At 35.5% G+C, this 17,586-nt stretch overlaps 1 protein-coding gene across 1 annotated transcript; it reads right to left on the bottom strand.

Annotated features, from left to right (window-relative positions):
• Positions 1-4,138: 4,138 nt before the first annotated feature.
• On the bottom strand, positions 4,139-17,131 carry LOC100374980 (growth hormone secretagogue receptor type 1-like). The gene is made up of 3 exons (XM_002735494.4): positions 16,828-17,131; positions 5,024-5,998; positions 4,139-4,838 (listed from the first exon to the last, which is right to left on the bottom strand). Exons 1-2 carry the CDS (start codon positions 17,129-17,131, stop codon positions 5,049-5,051), a joined length of 1,254 nt encoding a protein of 417 aa, XP_002735540.3. The 3' UTR covers positions 4,139-4,838; positions 5,024-5,048.
• Between the last annotated feature and the right edge of the window lie 455 nt (positions 17,132-17,586).

Raw genomic sequence — 17,586 nt, 5'->3', positions numbered from 1 at the left:
ACGTTTTGGTATTGTAATCGAATAACTATTATGCGTAGCTTTCTAGTACAGTAGTACTAGTAATCATAGTTCAAATTATTTGTGTATTATTCTTAATAAACTAGGGCGTTCCTTAGCCCGTTCTAACCGCTGTTTCCTCCTCCCGTACGTGAATGCATGTGGGTCTATCAGATATGCAAACATATGAGATTAGCTTAAATCTTAACCCGTACTTCGTGTAGCGTGAACAATACTATTAGGGTTAAAACTGATACCTCAGAATCGGAAAGTAAGTAATAAGTTCCTTTTTACAGACGATAAACTAAAGTATTAGGTGAACTTCTCGTTTCCATATCATGACCTGGGTCGATACACCAATACGATAGTTGAAAGGATGGATAAATGATGAAGAGTTCAAACTAAAAGTTCGTTGCTGAAAGCAATTATAGAAATAAGAACGTTACTGTAGAGCTTTAATTAAGACGGCATGCACGCTTCTAGAGATAATCAAGATGCTTCACTAATATGGGTTATAAACATAACAATTTTCACACAACAAACAATTGTCTACTATGTATGGTATACCATGTTATTTGTTCGATATATACGACATAAGATCGGTTGAGCTAATTCTTACAACAGTTAGCGTTGTTAATCGCTGCTTTATTAGCACATACATTATTAGCACATACATTCGGACGCTAATGCAATATATAAGCAGTTAGCGTTATTAATCGCTGCTTTATTAGCACATACATTGGGACGACAAAACAATATATATATACGCTTTAAGATTGTTTGTTTTACCGGTGTATACTACATATAAAGCTGCATAATATTGCACCACGTGGGTTTGTTTGAGTTAGTTTGGCGATTCAAGTGTAATTAGTATTATACGCATTTTGATATGCACGGCAGCACACACAATATAAGCCTAATATATAAGATAATGCAATATATAAGCAGTTAGCGTTATTACTCGCTGCTTTATTAGCACATACATTGGGACGACAAAACAATATATATATATTAAACGACTTTTTACTAACACTTACTTATAGTAGACACCAATATATATAAGCTATTATATTGTTTGCTTTCTCCGGTATTTACCGGGTATGAAGCTGTATAGTGTTGCACCACCTAGGTTCGTTTGAGTTTGTTTGGTGATTCAAGTGTAATTCGCATCTTACGCTGTTGGAATTTGTAATCACATATCGAGGTTATGTCCGGCAACGGCACAATCTAAACCTAACACTTGTTATTTATTCAAACCCTGGTAATTTTAAAATACTTTATATTTTTTCTGCGACACTACCGAGAAAAACGGCCACAATTCGAGTTTAATGACGAATAAAAGACATAAATTACGCGTCATTCATCGTACTGGGCGAAATAGTCTGACTTCTTTAAAGGCGTGCTGTCGATATGCCAAATTAGTTATCGTGATAAAAAGCTAGCCCATTTGTAAATTAAAGGCTGTGGTCTTCGCGATCGCATGTATTCTACCTTGTCGAACGTAAGAAATAGTAACGACCACGACTCTCTACAAATAGTAATAATGTAGCAATAATTACATGTTATACCTACTCAGTAGAGAGCTTATTTATACTAAAAAACTTGGTTCAAACTATATTAAACGACTTTTTACTAACACTTACTTATAGTAGACACCAATAAGTACTTGTTATCTCTTAGTTTAAGTTTCTGGAAAGGTTCTTAATCTGTTCAGTACCATATGAAATGGTAACAAAAAGGTGACAGTAACAGTCCCGAAAGGTCTGATAACGTCGCTCAATATGCATACTATTTCTTGAATTGTTCAAGTGTAGATCCGATTCGAAGTTTGCACCTTTGTTTCAAAATTTGAAATGTTATTAAAAGTTGAAGGTATGTTACCTATCACCAGATGTCTCTTGCGAGATATTTCTCTTCTAAAAATGATAGGTGTATTCTGCCTTTACGTGACCAGACATTGCCCTAAACCGAGTTATTCATTGTATCATAATGTCGTAATACACTATTTAAAACAAAAACCTGCATTTGTTCTTAAGACTAGGTCCCAGCAGACATGGCATATAACCAAGGAGTACGCCCACGGAAAGGTCAAAACCCTCGCTAGAAATCGGTCCCGTTTATTGACAAATGTATTCTGTCTTTATTTAACTATATGACCGTGATTACCAGAGGCCGTGATAAAGTGAAAATGACGCTCGCTCGCATACTAACGCGCGAGGTAAAATAAAAAAGAACATATTTTGTTGTCGTCCAGTTTATAAAACAACCAGAATGTATTTGTCCTAAATAATTTTGAAGGTATGGTATTTTTGTTACTCTCTTACAAAACATCTAATCGATAGAGCCACCGTCGACATCTGTGTATTGCATTGTTGTTTGCAGTGGTGAGTTAGTAGGAGTTCATGCATTACTGGGCCAGAGATAAATGACCTGAGTCACCAAATAAAATTATTAAAACATTTGGTAGAATTTAACAAGAAAATGCACTTTAATTCGTGTTACTGCTGTGTAGTCATATTTTCGTTTCCACATACTTTATAACAACAATAATATTTTAGATCAAATATTTGTGACTAAATTATCGCATTGTTCGAAACGATAATGATGATTGATTAAATATTAGTCACTGAATTTTGAAAATATTATATTTGTAGATTTAGTATAAAAGAACGAAGCGAGATTATTTCGTTAATATTGAGAATTAATTTTGTTCATTATTATGGATATTGTTGGGTCATTGTCCTCGTCCACTGTGTCAGTAGAACTCTGATTAGGTAAGCAATTAACAACCGCTCACGCCATTGGACGAAAATGAAATAGAATGAATGTAGTGCAGATATGCAGATTCTTGGATTGAGTGAATATGGGATTTGTAATAGAGGTAATTTATTTTTAGTGAGCATGTTTCTCTAAAAAGCACTTTTCATAGTGTTGATATTTTTCTGATGAAAACTCTTTTTTCAAAATGTGTGTCTAGTAAAAGAACTATTAAATGTGTTGTCATAATAAGCATTTTTCAACGCAAGTCCCTGGCGAAAACATTTTTCAAAATGTGATTTTAGTATTAAAAAACACATTTGACAGTGATGTTACTATAACCACTTTTTAACAAGTGTTTCTGGTGGAAATATGCAAAAACATTTATGAAATATTGGAATCAAAAACATAGACTAAAAGTGTGTTTATCATATACACTTTCTATAACTGCGCAGATTATTTGTCATATTTTAAAACATTTACATTTACAGTGTGGTCACCTGTTCCTATTGAAATCCATTATTACTATTTATAGATTGTTGATTTTGACAATGTAAAGTGTAGATAACAGAAACAGAGCTGTACATGCCTCACGTGGAGTGCGGTTATTAGGGTTAATAGTGAGTGAAGTAATTAATAGTGACGCGGTGACGTAATAAAATATTATTATTTTGTTTATATATCATGATCTAGTCCAATATATATATAATCAATACGACGGTTGAATGGATGGGTAAATTATGAGCTAAGAGCAACTATAAAAATTAGAACGTTACTGTAAAACATTAATTAAGAATAAGGTATGTACGTTTCCAGAGATAATCAAGATTCGTCACATGTATGGGTCATTTCAGTTGCCGTCGTTATATAATGTCGTCTGTGTGTATATTTCTCCAATGCGTATTAGAACTTTGCTAAGGTTAACATAGCTGTATTTGATGATTCCTAAGACGCTTTATGATGATTTGGTAACTAACTGTGATGCATTTCCTCTAAGTACTAAATGTTATTGCTCCTCACATAACTCGCGATAAAACATTAATAGGGATAACAGAAGAGACGCAATGATGAAAGTATGCACCCGTCATTCCAATGCATATTTAATCATCTCACGTCTTGAAATGTACTATGTAGCAGTTCGTACAAACTTGTATATTTCGCTCTAGAATCATGTCGATATTTGCCTGGATCTTCAAAAAGTTAATCATTCACAAAATGCCGATAACTTACGATGACCCCCCACAATGGACAACCTGTTCTGCCTCGGAGAAACTACAATCGACAGCCTTGCGTACTACCATGCTTGTTTGATAAACAATGTGAAAATGAAATATCTCCATTATATGATATTCTTTCCCACCGTGACTCATTTACATACAATTCATTGCTGGGGTAACAAATAATGCAGGTTTTATTGCCATCTTCCAATAGAACATATTGCATCTTCAGAAGAGGCGACACAACGTACGTATATTTAGAAAGACAAAATACAAATATTAATCCAAATAATACCAATATTATGAAAATTGAATATAATGTAACACACTCAAATATACAGATATCGTTAAAGTTATTGTGAAAGACTGCCATATATTAAAACAGTAACTTGGATGTAGCGCTTCGGGCACATTCAAAACAATGTATAGAACGAGAGAAAAGTATCGAAATTTAAATTCATTAATCGAAAAAACATGACAATGGTAAATATAAAATCGAATGTCTATTCGTATATAAATGTTGCCATAACAACTTGACACAGGTAGGTTGCAACACAAATGCAGTAAACGTAGATACAATAAAATAATGTGATATGTGAATATTGTTTTCATATATATATATACATATTATATATATATATGTATAGGTACACACGCTTGCTGAATAAAACAATGATACTATTAGCACAAATAAATTAAATATCTCATGAACATTTCCATAAATCCCCATTACTCAATCAAACGTCTTGGGTTAGTATAGCATGACACTGTATTCCCAGTAATTTCTTCGTAGATATGCGAATGCCCATCTTATGGCGCCGTTGAATAAACTCGGTCGCAAGAGGGTCTAGTTGTATATCTGCAATCCTGAAAGTTAAAAAAAGTGTGTTGTTATATGCAGGCAAGATTTAAGTTTAGATATTTGTATTTTCGATTTTTTCCCTTTAATAACGCGATGACTACATTTCTAAAGATAAACCCGGCAGCCGCACATATATGTCACAGGTATGGCCACTCTATTTCTGAATTGTCTAACCTGCTCGTTTAGTTACCTATGTTGCCATTACATGCCAATGACTAACATTTTGAAACAGTGGTTATGCTACGTTGGCTCATTCTAAGACTCGAGCGTGAGACGGTTGTAAGCATGGTACCCGACCTTCCAAGGTTTCTCTTTCGAATCCCCACGGCACGTAGAAAAGCGGCGCGGAATTTGGTAGATGCAATATTGTAGACAATTGGATTAACGGCTGAGTTCATATAGAACATCACTCGACAGAAAATCGCCAGGCTAAGGTGTCCGTTGACGCCCAGCGATATCAAATCTTCGTTAGGCGCCAAGGTGAAGTAGAGATTGACTACTCTCTCCGGTAACAAACACAGGAAAAAAAGCGTAACCACGGTTAGAAGCATGTACACTACACGCGTTCTTGCCCTTTCCGATGCTTGTACGGCTGTGTTTGCGAGAAGTTTTTGTTCCTGCCCTTGTTCCTCTTTCTCGAGGATTGTCTCGTGTACACTGCCGGTTAATACCTGGCGCGAGGCAGTCAACTTGCGGCTCACTTTGTGCTTGCCCAACCCCTCCCTCGTCACCACTTTATGCGGAGTAAAAGAAATAGTTCTGGAGTCTTCTGACTTTAACGCCGGGTTGGCATAATGCAAAGTGCGAATGATGAGTGAGTAGAGAACAATCAGTATTAGCAAAGGCAATCCGAAGAACAGGACTGGGATGATTATCATCATGTAGATTTCTGAGGCAATACTTAAAGTATATGTGCGACATTCATAAACGGTATTGCCGTTTCCGTCAATTACCGCCTCGTGAACTGTGGATATTATGTTTGGCACGGTTGACAAGCTGGCTATGATCCATATCAGAAGGCATATCTTTATGGTTTTCCCAGTTGTACACTTGTATTGAGCTTTGAGAGGGTGGCAGATCGCGTAATATCTCTCAATGGCGACGGAGACCAGCGTTAACACGGATGCATGTGCTGTGGTACGCTCCAGGAATGGACTCAATTTACCTGGAATACGAGAATAAAACATTTGATTACGTTAGTGTAGGGACTGAAACAAAGTAAATTCCGTTATAATGAAATCGACTTTTTATAAAGTAGCGCACGTTCTAACAAAAGAATTGCATGGTGGAAATCAACCATAAATAATATTGTGACTGTATATTAAGCGTTAATTAAGTAATTTGCATAGGACATTAATAACGGATTATACATTTGTTTTTGCATTTAAATTCCACATAAATATGCTTCGAAGTGAACATTATGTAATAATTTACCATCATACACACCGCCACAGGGCAACTGAAATAAATACACAACTGGTAATAACAAGATATAGTATAACACTAGTGCAATTCGTTACCCGCCTTCAGATTACACAATCGGCTGTTCTGGCAAACAGGTGTTCTTGATTTGTTGGGGCTATTACATGTAAAATTGCGTTTTAATCAATATTTTTTACATATTACTGGTTTTAACAATTTTACATACGCCCCGCTTTCAGCATATTTATTTATTTTTCATGTTTAAATCATTCATACAAGAACTATTAATACAGACATTTTTATCACTTTTCCCGAGACGCGTACATCCGTATGACATCAGTTCCTGATGTGAGGGTACGTTAACTGATATAACTGAGAACAAATTACGTTGTATATGCTAGCATTAATTCGCCGACCGAAACAAATCCTGTGAGAAATCGGTAGATGACACGTGACACTTGATTGAACTGATGGCATTCATTAAATTTAATCCACACCAAGTTCAATGAGGGTCACAGGGTTTCGATCTTTATCAACAAAAAACTGTTAATGGTGAATTGTAGCATGTAATGAAGTTCTAAGTTCAATGTCACAGTTACGCAATACATTTGATATTCCTAGACCTATTTACTGACGTTACTCTGCCTTTTTTATGTTTTGTTTTTGTTTCAGGGGTCCGCAAATCAATCCCGTTTTAGTATTAACTAGAATGAATGAATGAATGGTTGAATGAATGGTTGAATGAATGAATGAATGAATGGTTGAATGAATGAATGAATGAATGAATGAATGAATGAATGAATGAATGATGCAAAGTAAATAGCTGTAGCAGTGGCATGCACGCAGATACGCTGCTACGGTCTGAATGACAAACATCATACCACATACATGTATTAATTTATTGTTGCATTATGAACCACAAAACAAGCTCAAATAATGGTATGATCATGTGTTCACTGGGCGGCCATACCTGCGTCAATGGCCATATTGGCCACATTTCCGGTATGCGTGAATGCACGTGCCTGGAATGCCTGGATGTTAAGTATATTATGATACCGATTTACGCATGCGTCGACTAAATGTATTCAGTGCACCAAAAATTCACGCGTGCAAATATTCTATCGACTTTTTTTGCTCTTTAAATTGACTCTTCTATACCAATTACGTCAAATTAACCAAAACATCTTATTGTTTAAGCTTAGTAGAGTTAATTTATATTCTCCAACTTTTCAACTGCATGGATGTTACGATAACTTTTGTTTACGAATTTGAGTTCACACTTACGCCTTACCGTCTATTCGGTTACACAATGACGTCATCGCGATATATCACCAAGACACTACTTTAGTAGTTTATCCTAAAATCGTTCAAGCTTATTATAATGAATGAGATTCTTCTATGACCGTAATCCCGTGTTGACCACAGTAAAAAATGTTATAATAAATATGCCATCCTCTTGGTTTCATGGACAGAAACCGCGGTAGATGCTTATGTTTACACAACACGTACTTTGGTTGCCACTAGAGATGCTAACATTACATACAATACATTATTAACGACGACGGCAATTTACTCATGTATCGCCACAGCAGTATTACAGTGTTCCATGTGTTCTCTTAAATCATCAGTGTATAAATATACGCATAAAAATTACATATATGACTTCCCAGAGAATCGTCTTACCAGTAAGGGTAAAGGTCAAATACATTTGAACATGTCTTGTGGTATTATAGTATGTTGTTACTGTGAGATTATTCCACGCAGATGAGTGTTCAGCACAGAAGAACATCTGAGCTTGCAATTTTTTTTTTTATAATGACCAACAAACGAAGCTCTGAAACTAAGAGAATGATTTGTAAACGTTTTGTACGCTTGCGCAGTGACTGAATGATTTAAGTAATGACGTTGTTTATTGCAGTTGTTATTATATACACCTGCGTATGTTCCGGTTTAATACAACAACTCACATGGGACATTGTTACGGCAGTCTGTGAGCGAGTGATTAGTGAACGACATTTTGTATCAGACATTCGCATGGCGGTTAGCAAAAAACGTAAACAAATGACGCCATATTGCATTGGGTTCTACTGCACTATCCATCCCAGCGGATGTATTATTTATCATTATATGCCCACACTATATTTCTATTATTTTAAAATTATATAAAAAGGGAATTGGTTCTTTGTTGTCGTTCTATATACTATTGATTTTGTTCATTATAAACATGATATCTTCAAAAATAAGCGCCACTAAACTCTTCCGAAGCGTATACACGCATTATACGTATATAATTCACGTATCTAAAAGCGAAACAATTCAACAATCATTTATTATGTACCACGAACGTGTCTGTTACTTATAAAACCCATGGGCTATTTTCTTGTCTAGTCACCAATAACTGGTAGAAAAGCGTTTGAATCTGTATCACAGAATACAGTCCTTGAAGACAATTTTCATAGTACTAATACCTAAAGTTTCAGACCATGATTGTATATTCATAATTTAACAAATCAGGGATAAGTAAGTAATACTTAATCAATTTTCTCGATGAATTACATCTACGCTGTTGATAGGCTATTCCAAGATACCCAAACTAGTGATGCAGAAGGTCATTCGAATTTTGAGCTTTAATTAGGTTGAAAAAAGTGCCTGGTTAGTGAGAACATAGACGTGTAGTGTCATAGCTTTCTACCTTTCCACAGTAATTTAATGTGATGACTTGTTTATATACAGTCTGCCTTCACTCTAACGTACACTTACTATAACTTTGTTAGTAGGTGTATAGTAAAGCGCATTACGCAGTGGTAACCTATTAACCTACAATGCCTGACCTGAGTGGTTGCTTCCCCACTCATACATCTACACATAATGGCTCAGTGAAATGCTGCCGATTGTTTCCTCCACATGAAGGCGAAAACTGGAATGATTACATGGACCTTTTAGTGTCATGATAATGTTAATCTAAAAGTCGTTACCAAAGTTTGTATTTTATTAAATTTTACTTTATAACCTTAATCTAACCCGACCTTGAACATCAGATATCGATGTGATCGACGTGTCTCATAACAACATTATTCGTAATATGATTTTGGCGACAAAGCAGACCGCAAGTCAGAATAATTAAATCAGATCTCAAATCAGCTCAAACGAATTGCATTATGTAAATTCGTATATATTGTATGTTGAACTAGATCAATCAACGCATATCAACGAAGTACAAGAACACGCACCATTAACTAAATAGTATAATACCTCGTCAGGGCATAAAGTTGGACTCCTAACGCTTCATACACTATTTCAGTGAACTACTAATAACACAGTACGCATGGTCATCGTGGTAAAACTTTGAGATGCGAAGATGTCTTATAAGTGTGTCGTCTTCTTCTGCTGTCTAAACTTAACAATGATTAAGCCTGTCATACGGGAATGACCAATATGCGTGTATCAACTTGTCATAAGTTAAAACAGGTAACAAAACAAAAACATATTAACCTAAACTAGACGTTAAGGCACCAGGTAACCAATACATGCCCGGGAAATGACCACTTACAAAATTTAATCAATACTACGTTTGTGTTGCTCTGTAATTATGACCACTCAACGATGACTTCAATGAAACCTCACAATATACGCATGTTTTTGACACATACCACCATCAATGCCATTTAAAGTTTAGCGTAATATATATCGCCATCGGGAACAAGATGTAGTCTTTTTTAAACATGTAACAATTCTTGTCATTGGAAAACATACTCTCTGTGTTTACAGACGTTAGGGACGTGACTTCATTAAATGTGTTTTGCACGAGTCGTACACATCAATGTCGATTCTAGAACAGCGTCAATTTCTGATGAAAGAGACGCTATGCTGAAAACGTGTTACAGTTTTTGCATTGAAAAAAACACAACGCCGATGGCTAGATGATATTCTGTCCCACATACGAAATAATTGAATCATACTGAACTTATGTTTCTGAAAATACGTACTATCCTATATGAAGGATGTTGGCTACTTCCCCGTGTCAGGATGGTAATACCAATTAGACCCATGTGACTTATGTTGCTAAAGACTCGAAAACACTATATTACCCCATGTGAGGTGTAACACAAAGTTGATGAGTTTTGAAATACCTTGGGTCGCACGCCTCATTATTGTATACGATTTTTAGAGAAAAGATTCTTATTCACTTTGGCTCATTTAGTAAAGCCGGCTCCTTCGAATAATACCCTGATCGGTTTTGGGTAAACATAACATTAATATCATATACGATTGCTGAAACCATGGTGATGGCGAGGACGTATGAAATCATATAGTGTTGAGGTGCTGTAAACATAATCAATATTTTACCTCATGGCATCGAGGTTGTTCTGATTATTATTTGATGTTCATATGCAAATGTTATGCAAATTATCACAGACTCATGGATTCATCGTTAAAAACTAATCATCAACTTCTGTTATTTGTATGTGAGGACGATGAGGACGATCTCAGTAAAATTTTACGCTGATTTCGTCAAATAAATAATGCACAGGTGTGATGGGGTGATCATCGATCATAACGATCTCCACTAACTAGATCCGTGTGGCAATAAGACAGGAACAAATCGGGAATACGTATTCACTGATTATTTAAATTGAACAACACACACGAATTTTGTCTATGGTGAGCCTCCACGATACCTAAATATTAAAAGCCGGTAGATCTTATACATAACGGGCAGCACATTTTCCATCACTATCCATAACAAAACAATAATTGGACTATGTTATCGTTTACTGAGAAGGAGGGGATATTTATTCTCGATTTTTTTATTTCATAATCAATCGAATATGTTCGAAAAATTGGAAGCATTGCTAGGTAAATGCTGTGTAGGATAATTTAGATGTACTGAGCATCATAATGGCGACATACAACACCACAACAAATCCTCAGTCAAGCTCCATAAACCGCGCGATTTGCCTTTTAATGACTCAATTCTCAGATTGTGGGTTTATCGGGAGCGAATATCAGGCCGTAATTGGAGTTCAACTCAGTGTCGTCGCTGGGCTGATCCGCTATTATGGCCACGGATTATATGATTAAGTTTGCCAAGCAGAACTGAAGTTTTTGTATCAAGGTAATGGCACACATGAGTCCCCTAAGAGTAACAGACCCATCATTGTATTGGATTTTTCCCATGAGTTTATAAACCGTAAATGTCAAAGATCATCACTTTTACATTTTTCTTTCTGCCATTATTTCATACTCCGGATAATATTGTGTGCTTTACAGATATTTACAGCCATTGTGCTTGTCTACATAGAGCTGCATGTTTTTTATTGTATGTACATTATGCTAAATTTAAATTTCATCGAAGTCTGCTCAATACGTGCATGTTTATTATTTTTATTATTTTTCAAATTTGCGATACGTTATTCAGTCAGTTTTTCTTAGAAAAGTGTTACTACGTGTCAAAGGGAGGTAAATAGAAATGTCTGTCACGGCCAAGCTCAGATCAAATTTTATTGCACGTTGTTGGCAAATCCAATCAAGAGAAAATCGAGTGAATTATCGTAACCAGTATTTGATGTGGATTTAGATTTAAAATAACTCATTATATTGAGTGTAATTAGCTAGCCCATATTTGATGAATCTTTCCATCCATCATCCAAGAGCAAAGTAACGATGTCGATTGAGGTAGAGGTACTCGTCTCTGTTGCTAATATTTGTCATTGATACGCTAAAGAAAAAAATCACGCAAGATGGGGGCATTTAACACTGCGGACACTAAGTGTTCGTACCGGTGAGTGTTGGTGTCTTTTGTTAAACAGCTTGAACTGATGCATTCTTTACATACATTGTAACTCTTTTTCAACACTACACTGACCTAAAAATTGTCCAGGTCCTCGGACCAGTATTGTCGTGCTGATTAATAATTCAAAATAACACAATATAACATCACTATATATTCCCTATTGTAACCATATTTGTGTATGGGTGTGCTCTCAATGAATTACGAATTATTCTATGCAATCAATTCAATCAATTCAATACACCAATGAAATAGGTACTTCCTCTTTACCTGCACAAATGTAAATTTTTTAAGATATCATTTAATACACGATGTATCTAGTAATAAATCGATTGTTATTAATTTTAACAATAAACCATACATTGTGTAAATGATTATTACTGTTTCGACTGACATGAACCCGCAAAGAAGCTTAAGAGAAGCATGTGGTACAGTAAACAAAAGTGTGAACTGGTTATCCTAATACGCATGCGTTAAATTGACTCTTCAACATAGTCGTCGACGAATGGGTATATTGTGTCTGACTAACTAAATGTACAGTAATTTCCTTTACGTGACCATAAACTAATTATTGTATATGGTTGTACTTTTCATTAATCGCAAATGTGTTTAAATTGCTATTGTCAGTAGAATGCAAGTCAATATTTCATCATCAAACATATCACTGTTTGAGCGTTTGCTATCATAATAACCATTGATTGAAGCGCAAATGTTGAATTTAATTGCCATATTAAAGCGAACTGCTTATAGGTGAACCATACGCATTCTAATTATTCATTTAAAATACCATACAACTGCGAGTATTGTGATTAATCATAATGATCGTATATAGACGTCAGACGTTGAGTATAACATACATGCTCATACAGGTAGCACTTTGTCTATGACAATATTTTATTTAACGAAAATATACGAGAGGTAACCCTGCTCTCCTTTTCAATTCTAACCGAAAACACTTCGATTAATTACAGATTTTGTTTTATTTATAGATCACCGTAAATACAAAGAAGAATAAATTGGCGTTTCGTCTGAATGCGTAATCCCCGCGATGTATGTGAAGTTAGTTGTTAAGGATTGCAATCTAGCAATCGACGATTTATTGATTACTGACTCGTGATCAGATGTGACATATTGTAACATCCCTTAATATATCAATTCTCAAGAAATACGTCACAGGCGTTATATTATCTGGCTTCACTGAACTGTGTGTGTTTTTCTTTTACAAACTCACTCATATGCGTGTGATGTGCCTGATGTCCAAATCATTTGACGCACTGGTGATGTGGGAATTGTTACCAAAATTGTAATACAATTATGAAACCCAGCATAAATTAAACGTGTACATCATAAACGATGAAAGAATCTGGCTGCAGAAAAAAATCATCATTACAGCCGGAAAAAAATCTTTTAAGCCGGATATTGTTATTCTAGCTATACATTTTTTTTCATACTTGGTTCTTGTTAAAAGATACAGTCGTGCGTCAACGTAATTCTTTGTGATTTTTGTTCACTCAAACGCTGTTGACCTACCACCCGTATTCGCACATCAAGTGATTGCTCTCCAGTAATATCATTGGTGTAACGCAACATCTATATTTCCAGCTGGGTACACATGTCATTTGATAAGTATTCTCTGTTAGTGAACGATAACATATTTAGTGTTTTTCTTCAATATGTCGATGGATGTCTATTCCAATGAATGCAGTCGAGCGGTAAATACAGATGGCTTCCATTACTAATACGTTATGTATGCGTGTATGTGCAAATTAATGGCTAAATTCGATCTGTATTCATTTATTCCTAACACTCAGATTGTCTTATTTGTGGATACAATAAATTTCATCACCATTCTATAACAATTAATGATGATCAAATAATGCATGGGCGAGATGTGACTATCGTGATCTCGTTACTCGAATAACACTATTCTGTGACGAATTTTTACTTATTTAATTGCTTGAACGTATCGTTTTATCTTAAATATGGATATAGTATATATATATATATATATATATATATATATATATATATATATATATATATATATATATATATATATATATATATATATATATATATATATATATATATATATATATATATATACATTATTAAGCAAACACTGGACGTGAATTTGCAAAAAGAAAAAAAGAAAACTAATTTAAAAAGCCGTAATTTGTTGCCAATGGCCTACCATAGTGCATTATACTATATTTCATACGTCATGAACTTGAGTAGCCCTCAATCATTTGAATCAGGCAATATCGTCACAGGTGGTGTAAACTTTGATTTTAATGCCTCCCTCTTATTTTAATAATTTTGTGGTTGATGCTCAGATTGTTTACATTGACAGACACGTCATGTTATCTGACTTATGTTTTTTTGTATTGTACCAAACTAATATGAATAGCATATGAAACGCTTGGAAAAAAAAAACAAGAACGAAAGATAATAACTGATGCTTGTCTAACAATTTAGTTTAGTATTGAACAGAAGGTTTTCACGTCAGATAACAAGATACATTTCCATTTGCTTGATTTCGTTAAATATTAAAAAAACAAGCTATCTTCTACAGAGGATACATAACCTTTGTTGAATATGCCATAAAGGTGATCGTTGAATGTGTCGTGTCATACAACTGTGAATGAACATAATTGCCTAAATTGAGCCAATTTATTCCTGCTGGGAGAATAGCATCCGCGAGCATCATGAGCGTAACCTGTGAAAAACACACGTATTTTTCTCGCACGAGAGAAAAAGCATGTACTCTTTAGATCTGAATTTCGGATATACATTACCATAGAAACTAGAAGAATAGCTTTTGTTCGCTAATACGTTCATAGGAGTGAAATAATTATGAATGAATGAATGAATGTATTGACGCGATAGTTCGTAGCGGTAGTCAATTAATAATGTGCCATGCAATATAGTTTCACCTTTACTTCGATTGTAGTACAATGTGACGACACAGCTGTTTTTCAGGATTATTTCCTGCTTTCAAGATAACCCTCATAGCTGACCCGTGGCCTTCCGTAGTTGGTAATGTACCCGGCGCGTGTTAACACCAATCGAGTAAAAGTAACAATATGCTAATATGTTTTACATTAAACAAAACGTTATGATGAGCGAGACTACAGTCCACTAGAGCAACAACAAGATCAACTCAGCAGGGGATTTCATTGTGGTACATGTAACACCATACGCCAACAATTCAAACCTTCAATCAGTACATATAGCCTGGCTGAAAGTACCTTATAAAGAGATCAACAACTTCTCCTGCGGCAATGTCATTAGCGGGGCAAAATCTTGTTAGTACATGGAATACCGGGAGTTAATAAACACTTTGCCGGGTAACAAACTCTCCTTGTGACTGAATGCCGTTGGGTGAACTGTAACAACACACCACCAGCAATTACGCAGTGGTTTCTTTTTTCTAATTACGGCGTCTGAATGAGCTGGATTGAAAATCAGAACTCGTACGCATACATGTTCAAACCATTGCTCGAGTAAGTGAATCAGGGTATAACCAGCCTAGAGACGCGCTGGCCAGAAGAAAACATTGTTGCATGTAACTGGCGATTATTTACATCAATTGACTTGCTCTCATGCATTTGAACTGCGATGATTGTTTGAGCTATATTTCAAATAGAACGGATATTCAAAGAAACCATTTCTCAAAAATGAATTACGGCAATTGAAACCTCTCAACAAATACTAACTGAGGCATATTACCAACTAATTCAGTTGCAGCTACTTTCATTTCGAGACATGAAAACATCAATAGCCTACAATTAATCAAGGGACTGCTTAGAGTTGAAGCGGTCTTCGCTATGAAACAGATTACATTAAATCCAAAGTGTATTGTAGTTCGCAAACGTAGTTTTAAGAATCCAATAATAAGAAACCTCGTCGTAAATTTGATCACATTCATCATTATTGATGATAATTGTTGGGGTTTTATTACTGAATAGTTTATTTCTATGCTCGGCTTTACGTTTCGTTTTATATGGGTAAGAATGAACGCAAAATGTAATAACAACGATTTCATCCAATAAGTAATTGGTAACTATCCTATTTAATAATCGATACGCTAAATCATAATCGTTAGCAGCACAGTAATTGTATCATTACTAATCACCTTTAGAATAGTGAATATTTCGTGACCATAAGCTGCTGACGATTAAACGTTTTAATCTAATAAGGGCAATGGCAGAGTGCTGTCCGATCGGCAGTTAAGCAGAACCCTGCCAGATCAAATAGATTTGATCGTCAATACAATATTTACTCGTACTCGTCATCTGGATATCGCCAGTAGGTTTAGATAGTAATGGCCAGTTTAGCTGCATTATGTAGCCATTCGGGCACACATTGATTATCAGTAATTTCTACCTAAACGCTCCATAAATTCTCGTATAACATGAAACTCATTTTACATCAGGTATACGCTACAGTCACATTATGTATTTACCGGGCCGTGTCCACACTGATTTGAAAGTACCTTAATATAGACATGACGTACACTATACTTGCACTTATTACAATCTGAAAAAAACAAACACACGCGAAGACGCCCGTATTCATGCGACTTTAACCGGCACAATGACTTTCGGGTTCTGGTATGAATAGTTGCAAATTGACGATAATCGTATCACGTATTTTGTCCAATAGAAAACATATATGTCGGTCATGGAACACTAGTCAAGAAAGTAATATTGACTTCACAAGTCCCGCCACATAACAATCGGAATCAATCGTGAAAACATATTCTGAATTGTACTTACACATTGCTTCCCCCAACAACCAAGGGCTAATCACATAGGTTTCCAAAAGCGCCATGGGCATACATATGATGAGAACTAGAAGATCGGCAATGCTCAGATTGACGAGGAAATAATTTGTAGAACTCTTCATGTCATGGTTCTTCCATACCACGAAAGCAACTAGTGCATTTCCAATGATCCCGGCGAAGAAAATTAGTACATATATAACAGTGGTCGTGATGAGAATGGACCACGGTAGTCGCGGGACCGTGTAGAAATCTTCAGACAGGGTAAAGTTTGTTGTGTTCATCGTGCAGTTCTCCATCTCTCCAAGCGCGGGACTGATTATCTCGTGATTGTAACGTTGTTGTGTGGTTACAGGAAATCGTTAAAGATTGACAAAAATTTCCTCGACAGCGTAGCTACGTGCGATCGGAGGGATATGAAGGTGTGCACACGATGTTGTTATATTTCTATCGTCCCCACGCATGAGCAGAAGCTTCAATGTTGCAGGTAAATGCTTCTGTTGATCAGCGGCTACCTGGGAGTTAACAATCATATAAAAAAGTATCAGTATAATATATGGATCGTATGAAGTTTATTAAATTGTGATGAAATTAAGCGCTGTTTATCGTAAATTTCAAGATTATTAACACATACACCATCAATATTATTGGCGACATGGATAGCAGGGGCCTAAACGTGTTTTACTGAACTTCAAAGTAGAATTACATTTTGCGACAATACCGTTATATGATTATTTCATAATTTTTAATAAAC

This window comes from Saccoglossus kowalevskii, chromosome 10 (genome assembly GCF_978046115.1).
Source record: "Saccoglossus kowalevskii chromosome 10, keSacKowa6.1, whole genome shotgun sequence".
Taxonomy (NCBI): Eukaryota; Metazoa; Hemichordata; class Enteropneusta; family Harrimaniidae; genus Saccoglossus; species Saccoglossus kowalevskii.
The sequence above is the reverse complement of the archived record's forward strand: the minus strand, read 5'-3'. Positions and strand labels throughout refer to the sequence as shown.